Below are 11,400 nucleotides of genomic sequence, written 5' to 3'. Positions count from 1 at the left end.
TATATTTTAGGGCTGTTCCTATGAGTTCTGTGTTGATTGAATACTTGCAAAAAATTGTTAAAGCAATAGAATGTACTAAATTAAAAACTGAGAGAGTGAAAAAGAGAGAGAAAAAAAGAGGCTGATGGCCCAGACAATGCCAGGCGAGTCATTTCTCCAGGGAGAGGTGAAGCAGACAGGGTGTAATATATAATAGAAATGAGGAAAGCAAACTTGACTGTGTCCTTCTCTGACAGAGGACCCTATACGGCCAGGAGGAAAACTTATTTTAGGCCTTGGCACTGTACATGCTGAAATGGTACACAAAAACAATCATCTGTTACTCTTATGGTTTAGAACCTAGCAGAAAGATCCACAAATGTCAGCAGAACTGAAACGCCGGTCACTCGCTTCAGTTTAATAAATATTTTAGCTAGCTTTGTCAAAAATTGTAATCAAATTAATTGAATTAAATGCAATGAATCAAATATATCAATATTTACTAAGAAAAGCCACAAAATAAAGTGAGTGAATAAAGCATTAAAGGAATAGTTCATTATGATGTTTTTTTAACTTCAAACTGTTGCTTCCAGCTAAAATATGAGTCCTCTATCCATAATATTGCTTGCTCCAGTGAAAAAGTCACCTCGTCTGAATCAGGAGAGAAATATGCACAGATCAAGCACCGTTTACAAGAGAAAACGGTCCAAAAAAGTTCTAAACAAGTATGTGGGTGGATTTTGATATGACAGGACAACAGGGGATGGACTTTTTTTTACTGGAATGAAAAGTTTGAGGAAATGTTATTATGAATTATGAAATCATATTTTGGCCATAATTGTTAATGGTCTAAAGTTAAAATGCCTTAATGATGGATTTGTTTTTTTTTGTTTTTTTTTACAAACATGCAGCTTTTCACTTCACTAGATGTTATTTGATGGACTGGAGTGGTGTGGATTACTTGTGGATTATTTAGATTTTTTTATCAGCTCTGGACTTTCATTCTGACGGCACCCATTCACTGCAGAGGATCCATTGGTGAGCAAGTGATGTAATGCTACATTTCTACAAATCTGTTCTGATGAAGAAACGAACTCATCTACATCCTGAAATGCCCGAGAGTGAGTAAATTGTAGTTTTTGGGTGCACTATTTCTTTAAATTCACTGTTTTACACATGTAAACGACTGCCTAGCACCATGTTTAGTTGTTTCTGTCCTACAAAATGCAATAAGTAATGCAAGTGTGGATTGGTACGATGTGCTTCCTGTAGTAGCAGATGTGTCTGCTCTGCATTCAAAACATGAATGTGATGCTAGCAAGAAGATGAAGGTGGTATTTTGTGTTTTGAAAATGCTGTTGAAACACAAATAGGCACTTACACAGTAATAGCAGAACCGTCACGCATTTCAAAGTAACACACGGTGGTATTCCATTCCTGAGTGATCCAGTCTCACTCAAATGCAGTCACTTTAGATCAGTTTTTTTTTAACGAATCGTACAATCGGTTGAATGGATCATTCAATCTCACGCATAAAGACAATCGTTTGTCGCCACCTACCGGTGAAACAATGTAACCTGCATAAAGAGTCACTGAAAAATATTTAATATTTAAATATATAAAATACATGGTTCTAGAGCATTTTCAGTAACCACAAAAGTAAGGTAACAAGTTAGTTTAGTGTGCTAAATGCTAGAAGTAGTATTATAATTATTTTTCAGGTCTTGGTTAAATATGGTTTATAGTAAGTGTACTGTTGAATATACTGACAAACATGTATGGTAAACTAAATTATATTTTAATGTAATTTCTATTGAAACTTGTATAACATGTTTTTAAATGTATTTGTAATTTCACATTTGTTATCATGATGTTGAAAGTTAGTATATTCAATTGTAATATTGAATAACACACTACAGTTCAAATTATAATCAAGTACTTTACTTGCACTTTAGTATGTTAGTCAACAGATCAAAATAACTGTACGTTCAGTACTACAAAAGATTATTGAAACATAATGATTTTACTTGTACACTGTAAAAAAAAATCCCGTAAAAAAACGGCAAAATTCCGGCAGCTGGGGTGCCGTAAAATTACCGTAAAATAACAGGCACATTAAATAACAGTAATTTTCCGTAATTCAAAAATACAGTGTTTTGCTGTCATTTTACATGAGATTTTCTGTATTTTCTTCAGCTTTTAATGTTCAATAAGGAGCTTTACTTAAATACTGTGGAAAGTTAAGTAAAAACCATGAAATTATCATTAAGTTTGAACACTGCTTTAATTCAAATAATCAGCCGTAAGTGCAAAACAGTGTTTTAATCATTTATTCACCTATCTGCAAGAATATACCATCTTAAAACGGTAAAATTCCGGCAGCTGGGGTGCCGGAAAATTACCGTAAAATAACGGGCACATTAAATAACAGTAATTTTCCGTAATTCAAAAATACAGTGTTTTGCTGTCATTTTACATGAGATTTTCTGTATTTTCTTCAGCTTTTAATGTTCAATAAGGAGCTTTACTTAAATACTGTGGAAAGTTAGGTAAAAACCATGAAATTATCATTACGTTTGAACACTGCTTTAATTCAAATAATCAGCCGTAAGTGCAAAACAGTGTTTTAATAATTTATTCACCTATCTGCAAGAATATACCATCTTAACTGCAAGAATATACCAATATAGTTTGTTCAGAACTGCAATTTACTAATATTCTTTGTTCAAAACTGCAACAATATACCAGTATAAAGATTATCGATTTTCTTCAGCTTTTAATGTTCAATAAGGAGCTTTACTTAAATACTGTGGAAAGTTAAGTAAAAACCATGAAATTATCATTAAGTTTGAACACTGCTTTAATTCAAATAATCAGCCGTAAGTGCAAAACAGTGTTTTAATAATTTATTCACCTATCTGCAAGAATATACCATCTTAACTGCAAGAATATACCAATATAGTTTGTTCAGAACTGCAATTTACTAATATTCTTTGTTCAAAACTGCATTTATTACAAAGTGCACTTTTTAAAAGCGTATATAAGTGTTTTTTTTAAATACAGTTATATGATTTGAAGTACAAGTGTACATTAAGTACAATTAAGTGCACATTTTCCACAAATGCTGCTGATTTTCACCTCCATCAGCACTGAAAAGCTGAAATAATGTATAGAGTCTGCTGGGCCTGATTATAGGGACAGTCCACCTGAAGTAAACCAATTAGCAGCTCTGAGCTTTAACCCAATACATCACACCATCGTCTAGTTTACTGACCAGAGACCATTTTCAAGATAACTCCATCTTTCCCATCAACAACAGCTGTCAAAATCCATGCAGGTCACATCTTCAGCATCCTTACAGAATTTATCCATGACAAAAGCTGGGAGCTGAAGCATCTGATCCACAGCAACACTCTGGCAGAAGAGCACCATTAGGGGACAGAAGTGAGACAGTCTTTCTCCCACAAGACTCATTAGGACCGCTTTACCTGACCTCCCTGTCCACTGTGAGTTGAGAGATCCCACTGCATGATACACAGTGTTCAGAAACCCGATCGGAGTGTAACAACACATGCTTCCATGCATTATTAACCAATATGAACATTGGCTGTGTTTTCATGAGAGCCTTTTCTGGGATGTCAGAAACATTCCCGTTGTAATGCCTGACTCATTCGCCCCTGCTGTGCGTGTGAGTGTGTGTGTGTGTGTTTTAAGGTCAGCGAATGTGTGTGGGCGTCACACATACTGAGGGTCACATCAGTGTATAGTGTTTATGCTGTGCTCCTGTCTGCAGGATGTCGCACTTTAAACCCTGGGAAACAGCAAACGGTCAGGCTGACTTTGATGAAAGGGCAGAATTCACCCGCTAAGTTGCACAGGAAGATCTCGAATGAGCAAAAATTTATATAAATGGGGGGTTCCACATGAGAGACTCATAAAATCACTGTGCCTTTATTGAAAAAGCAGGCCTCGCTAAACAAGGTCTCATTATTTTTTATATAAAAACGGCTGGAGAGGGTAAGAAAGTATATTTATTGCATCTTATCCTGGAAAAAGCTTTTCTTTTTCTTTCTTATACTGGATCATGTTTTTGCTTTTAAGAACCATAGAAAGGAAGATATTCAGCATGCATGAATTATAATGGCTGCTTTTTAACTCTTATTATAAACTTTAGCTTGTAAAATCTGATTGAAAAATCTGATATGAAGCCATTGTAAATTGCTAATAATCCAAGGACAGTATAAAGGGAAAGAGATGGAAAACAAAACCAAATATTTGCAACTTAAGCTAATGCTAATGAGCTGTTACTGTTATATATGGAGATTAAAATTAGAGAACAATCTATAAATACTTGATTTTTCTGAAATATTGTTAATCTTCATCGCTCAAAATTTTAAGGAATATTAGCTGTGGGTATACCACTGTTATACTCACATGTTCTACAAAATAACCAAGACATTTCAGCAAAAAACTTTATTTTGTGGAAAACACAGTGATCAAAATTTGAATGACTTCAGCACATCTGCAGCTGCAGGACATTATAGTTTCTTACAGTAGCTGATGATACACTGGGCAACTTTTTGAGCAATGTTGCTGGGCAACTTTGGGCAATGTTGCAGTCAGTGGGCAAACAGGTGAAACACGGGGCCCACGACTGATCTAAAGTATCCAGATATAAATTTGTTACCCATTCTCAATGAAAAAGTGGCCAAGCAACATTGCTCAAAAAAAATTTGGCTGGCAAAATTACTCAAAAAGTGGCCTGTGTATCATCAGCCTGCGCTGGTGTGATCTTGGTCCACTCTTCTTCCAGTCTCTTCCACAGTTCCGTAACTGTAGTGGGTTTCTTAGCCATAACTTTCTTGCCAAGGATTTTCCAGAGATTTTACGTTGGGTTTAGATCTCTGGGCCAGCCATTTCATTATTGCAATGTTTGTAGCTTCAAGGAACTGCTTTACCTTGTTTTGTGTGATGGGGGCATTGTCTTGCATGAAAATTGCAGGCTGATTGGGAGATGCTTGCAGGGAAGGTACCGCATGTTGCTGAAGGAATTTCTGATAAACATTTGCATTCACCTTGCCATTGTAGCGTCTGCGTAGAATCATGCATGGTCTTTGGGGTTTATGGCTTAAGAGGCCCCATTTGCATATAAATTACAGTCCTGGTCACAGACTATCTTGTTTTGTGTGATGGGGGCATTGTCTTGCATGAAAATTGCAGGCTGATTGGGAGATGCTTGCAGGGAAGGTACCGCATGTTGCTGAAGGAATTTCTGATAAACATTTGCATTCACCTTGCCATTGTAGCGTCTGCGTAGAATCATGCATGGTCTTTGGGGTTTATGGCTTAAGAGGCCCCATTTGCATATAAATTACAGTCCTGGTCACAGACTTTACATTTATATGGGGGCTAAATTGCCAAATGGTTCCTCGCTATCAAGGAGATGCATAAAGAAGGAAAGCTACTTTCCTTGGCCAGGAAAATAATCTTTCCTTGAATTGATAAATGATTATATTGTCTGCTCGGTGGACGGACAGATCAAATAATTATAATATTGATTCTGCTACAGTTAATTCTAAGATCTAATCTAAATATTTATTATTAATCATAACCAGTTATAATTAGTCATAAATATTTCCCTTTTGAGCTGATTTACTACACCATGTAGCTGTATAAGAGGTCCAAATCCTGCTGCAGAAAATATCCCCCAAAACATGACACTTCCTCCTCTACCTTTCACTGACTTCTTTACACACTCAGGGTTCGGTCTTTCCCCAGTTTGACATCAAACATAATGTGTCCCATCTGACCCAAATAAATTAAACTTGCTCTCATCACTAAAGTGAACTTTGGACCAGTTCTCCTCTCTCCACACAACATGTTCCTCAGCAAAGGTGAGCCTAGCCTTTTGATTCTTTCTGCTGATGAGAGGCTTGGTCAATGCAGAGTGCACTTTCAGTCCGACTTCTCTCAAACATGCCATCCTTACCCTGTTCAGCGCTGAACTGGCAAGCAATTCCAGCTGCAGTGTTGAACCGATTTACCACTGAGCGTTTCTGCATTATCCTGTCTTCTCATGCATTTGTCTTACATGGATGACCAGCCTTTCTGGTGGACTTGAATGAATTTGTGTCATTGCAACCTGCAATATTCGAGAAATCACAGATTTTGAATGGCCAACTTCTCTTGCAATGGCTGAAAGGGTCATCCTTTTGACCTTTGTCTCGACAACCTCCTTCCGCAGGGTTTCAGTCATATTATGCAGCCTGCCATATTGTAATCTCAGTAAAAAATTGGAGGAATGCTAGTAGGAAATTAGCACCACTTGTAAAATCTATGTAAAAACAACCTCTCATAACTTACAGCTAATGCATGTGTAACCGAGCGATACCCAAAGGTCACACTAGATTCCGACTATGCCACCGGGGTTTGTAAACAGTGGTGTAAACACACCATCCTTATTATTCACTCGGTCACACATGCTTCCTTCATTAAACACTGTACACATTTTGTACAAGACATGTAAGCATCTAAAAGATGTGTGTGTGTGTGTGCTGTGACTGAGCCGTGTCTTGCAGAGAGCCTGATTTCTTTGGATTTCATCCACACACAGGCAGAAAGGGGTCTCCCTGTCCTGTTGGGAGGGGCTGGCAAAGTCTGGGTGGGCACAGTGACTAAGAAAGTGTGTGGGAGTGGATGCATAGACCCCACATTCTGCACCTGGTACCCTCCCCTCCGCTCAGTGTGTACATGGTGCTCTGATGCATGACTGCGAGTCCAACACACTCACACACACGTAAAGGCATCAGTGCATATTAAGTCAGAAGTGCTGCGGGCAAACTCAATAAAGTATTCATTTGACATCACCCAGAAGTTCACAGCCGTCTGCCTGCGTGCTTCACACTCATTCTAAAAACAAATACCCATCCGTATTATTGGGTGATGAGAGGAAATGATTTTGTAATAAAACACTACACTGGATTGCTTCATATTTCCTCGTTTGCCTCATGCGCATTTCTCCACGGTGATCAATGAAGTACTTCAATCTATTATGATCCTTGAGATAAGCAATATATCAATGCAATACTGATGAAACTCATAATGTAAGCAGCAGTTGTGCCGTGAAGCATAGTCTGTCAATAGAAACAGATAAAAACAAACAACACTGACAAAAATATATTATATATATGTATATTATAGGATTTAGATAGTAGTGTTGTTGTTGTTTTTTTATAATGTAAAGTAGATTCATTAAGATATAATCCATGCTGCATACTCCAATACAGTAGGTGGCAGTATGCACCTGATAAGTCATGGTTGTAATCCGCCATAAAACTAATAATAATAAGAAGAAGAACTTAACTGTAGGGGGCTCCAAAGTCACAAAAATAGACAAAACTACATACAGTTGCTTTAAAATCAACATTAAGTTGCATTCGTAACCGATTCAATTTCGATAGTGTGGTGTGTTTCTGAGTGAAACAGAACATTCAACAAGTGAAATGTATGGCGGCACAGTAAGTTGTGTAGGCCTATAAGAAAATGAATAATAGGCTAGTTCATTTTCATGTCATGTTTGACTTGAAAAGATAAGATCAGAGCTTATTCCGAATATTTTCTGTGATCTCTGCTTTATACTTTGCTTTCTATCTACTTTCTTCAGACTGTGGTCTTTCCCACATGCTCTCTACCATGAATACTAATTCCTCCTCCCTCGGTCCGTTAGCATAATTAAACCAATGACTCAGCATTGAGTTTTTCCACTCTCTGTTCTCCTGAAACACAAGCAGACCCTCAGCAATAACTGCCCATCGACCAAATGCACAGAATATGTAAATGTGCTGTCCCTCTGTGTAACCGAAATCCTCCGGGAAGACGTGTGTCTTTCTGAGCTGCTGTTTGAATGATTTGTCGTGATTATCAAACACTGCGGAAAAGCTGTTATGTAACAAACATTAAAAAAAACATACTCTGCGCAGTCCGTTTTCACACATTTCTCTTTTTAAATGTAAAGTAAGGCTCTATGAGATACAGTATAAAGGGCTATGCTTTAGCTACTCTGAGATTAGTCAAAAAGTTATTTAACATCCTTTTTTGCTCCAGCACCTTTCTGTTAAATGCAGGGCTAGTATAGAACAAAAGAGAGGATTAAGGAGTGCTATATATCAGGACTACATTACCTGAACTAAAGCCTGCTGGGATTTTAAACTTAATTTATTTTAATAGTCTTCATAGAGCACGACGTGCAAATCAGTCTTGCCTTATCCTTGAAGTGAATGTGTGTGTGTGTTTATAGGGTCAAGACTAGGATAAAGAGGACAAGCAGCTTTATGTGCTATCACTTCTGCTTTAACCCATTCAAACGTGACTTAGGCTATAGATAAGACTGTTGTCTAATTCATTAATAGGTTAACTATTAAAGTCAATTTATTTCCTTAAAGCAACAGTTCCAAGCAAAACAGAAATATATATAGGCTATACATGTGTGCATGTGAGAGCTTGTAACACTCAAAAGAGAAAGGAAAAATTGAAATCGCATCCCATGACCCCTTTAATTACGAAAAGGGTGAATCTTCTATAAATAAATTATGACATCAAGCGTCCAGGGATATGAAAGTTCTTTATTAAATCAATATTATTAGTTTTACATTCATGTGTAAACACCACTGGTATGAGGCAGACGGAAGCCAAAAGGAGAGAAAAATTACCATGCTACCTACCTAACCAGATGGCCTGCAAAGACATTTGACATAAAATGAGCCGTTTTTCAATCTGTCAAAAGTACCCAGTTCACAACACTCATTTGAACAGGTTGATTCATTGGCATGTGCAAAATAACATGATGTTTAACATCTACATCATCAGATGACCTTGATAATGGGCACTTCGTGACATAACAAGCTTTATTGACATCTGGGTAAATCCAGGCCCTCCTATTGGCTATCACATGGCAGAGACAACTTGTGTATTCCTAATTGGTTATTATATATTCCCATATATGAAGAGGGTATCGGATGGCAACTGCTATAAGAACTACAGGTAACATTATAATCTTAGATAATGAAAGGTATGCAGAGGAATGTTTTACGATTAAATTTACAAAAGATAAAAATATAATTGGAGGACTGGTCCAAATAACAATGCTTGATTTTTACACTTCACATATTAGACTGGGTTGTTTCTAAGACTGCAAAAGAAGAAACATAAAAAAATGTATCAAATATAAAGGCCAGTGTAATACACAGTTTATCTTTGTCTTGACATATCAGCGTTCTCATAAATCACAAAATTCACAGCAGCAAAACAACTGCGATATTGTTTTTTAGATGATCATTTTCGGATAGTCAACCTCAATGTCTAAAGATCTGATTACACTTTAGGTGTATTAAATATTTTGACTAAAATGTGTAAAATATTGGTTTTTGGTTCACTGCTGTGTAAACAGGGTCCAGAAATGTGATCACACTTAGTACCAATGGCATGAAAATGCTTGCATTATTTTTTTATTCAAATATGCACTGTTATTATGTTCAAAAGTTTGAGGTCAGTTAGATTTTTTATTTGTCTTTATTTTCAAGAAATTAATACTTCTACTCAACTGGGATGCATTAAATTGATCAAAAGTTACAATAAATCTATTTTTATTTATTTATTTTATTTATATCTATTTATATTAATCTTTTAAACTTTCTATTCATCAAAGAATGCTTAAAAATGTCTAACAGTTTTCACAAAAATATTAAGCAGCACAACTGCTTTCAACATTAATATAATAAGAAATGTTTCTTGAGAATCAAATCCACAAATTGATTTTTTCTGAAGGATCATGTGACACTATAATAGACTAAATTAATGGCTGCTCAAAATTCAGCTTTGCCATCAAAGGAATAAATTACATTTTTACAATTGAAAACAGTTATTTTATATATGTTTTCCTGTATTTTGATCAAATAAATGCAGTCTTAGTGAGCATACATCTTTCAAAAACATTCAAGAATCTTTCTGACCCCAAACTATTGATTGGTATAGTGCCTATTGACAATGGGAATTCATTGCATATTTGTGCCAGACAGCACAGGTCATTGTGTCACTTTGCTTCTCAAATTAGTTTTGGTGCATTAATGTGAGAAATATTCCACATATGTGTCTCCACATAAAAAAAAACAAGAGCTCTATGCATCCTAGATAAACTTAAGATGGAAATTTCCCCACTGAGGTAAAAGTTGTCTGACATGTTTTCTTTAGTACATGGTTTGATTTAAATCACATATTTTGTTGCCGTCCAACTGGTCAATTTAATGCTTGGAGAGTGTTGATTTTGAACCCTTTGAATAAGGAGTTTGGCTCAATACTTGACAATACACAGCATGACCTCAGTTTTGAGTAAATCATATCTGCTATTCCTGTTCAACAGTCAGCATCTTCCTGGGCACATCTACAGTACTGCCGATTATTAAGACGGACACTCACAATAATTAATGCTTGTGTGCAGTAATTCTGGCTATGGGGTGTTACAGTTGATTGATATTTCAAAATATTTTCTTTAATTATTGAAAATACGTTCAAGGATATATATAGAATTTATGAAGCAAACTTTTAAATGCAGTGCCATATAGGAAGTTTTACAGCATACCTCACATTATTCACATAAAAGTCCCGTTGACCTGGCATCTGGAAACCAGTGCAGGATCTCAGTGTAAACTGTTAGGAGTAATTTAGCTTTGATCGGCAGTGTGCTGCTCTTTGCTCCTTTCCTGCAGCCCAAGATCTCGTTCTGCGACCTCTGAATAGGCAGAGGGCAGTGCTGCCGTACTGGCGGATACATCCACAGTCTGGTTGCCAGCTGGTCCTTGTGAGCCAGGACTAACTCTGTTCTCAGCCATAAGTGGACTGGTCAGACCCAGACTGCTCAGAGCATCCAGTGTGCTATCAGGGTCCACCATTACATCAATCACTGGGGATTGAAAGTTCAAGATAAAGATATTTAGTGAATATCTCGTATAGTCATTTAAGACAACCAAGGACAATTAATCATTCAGTCAAATAATAAATATACAAACAATAATCCTTGGATTTATACTCCTTGGACCTTTTTTTATGATTGAGACTCTCCATGGAGAACAGTATTTAACAGCTTTTAAATTCAAGCACTTTATATGGGGACGTCGTGGCCTAATGGTTAGAGAGTCGGACTCGTAACCCAAAGGTTGCGGGTTTGAGTCTCGTACCGGCAGGGATTGTAGGTGGGGGGAGTGAATGTACAGCGCTCTCTTCCACCTTCAATACCACGACTGAGGTGCCCTTGAGCAAGGCACCGAACCCCCAACTCCTCCCCGGGTGCAGCAGCATAAATGGCTGCCCACTGCTCCGGGTGTGTGTTCACGGTGTGTGTGTGTTCACTGCTGTGTGTGTGCACTTTAA

General features: G+C 37.0%; 1 protein-coding gene across 1 annotated transcript in view; it reads right to left on the bottom strand.

The window, feature by feature from the left end:
- Nucleotides 1–10,012: 10,012 nt before the first annotated feature.
- The window catches only part of LOC107752112 (centrosomal protein of 170 kDa-like), a 16,523-nt gene continuing 15,135 nt past the window's right edge, over nucleotides 10,013–11,400 (bottom strand). The window contains exon 17 of the mRNA XM_016567977.1: nucleotides 10,013–10,933. Coding sequence (XP_016423463.1) covers nucleotides 10,695–10,933 — 239 coding nt within the window. The 3' untranslated portion in view covers nucleotides 10,013–10,694. The remainder of the gene's footprint in view (nucleotides 10,934–11,400) is intronic.

This window comes from Sinocyclocheilus rhinocerous, unplaced genomic scaffold (assembly GCF_001515625.1).
Source record: "Sinocyclocheilus rhinocerous isolate Xijiao unplaced genomic scaffold, SAMN03320098_v1.1 scaffold2306, whole genome shotgun sequence".
NCBI lineage: Eukaryota > Metazoa > Chordata > Actinopteri > Cypriniformes > Cyprinidae > Sinocyclocheilus > Sinocyclocheilus rhinocerous.
The sequence above is the reverse complement of the archived record's forward strand: the minus strand, read 5'-3'. Positions and strand labels throughout refer to the sequence as shown.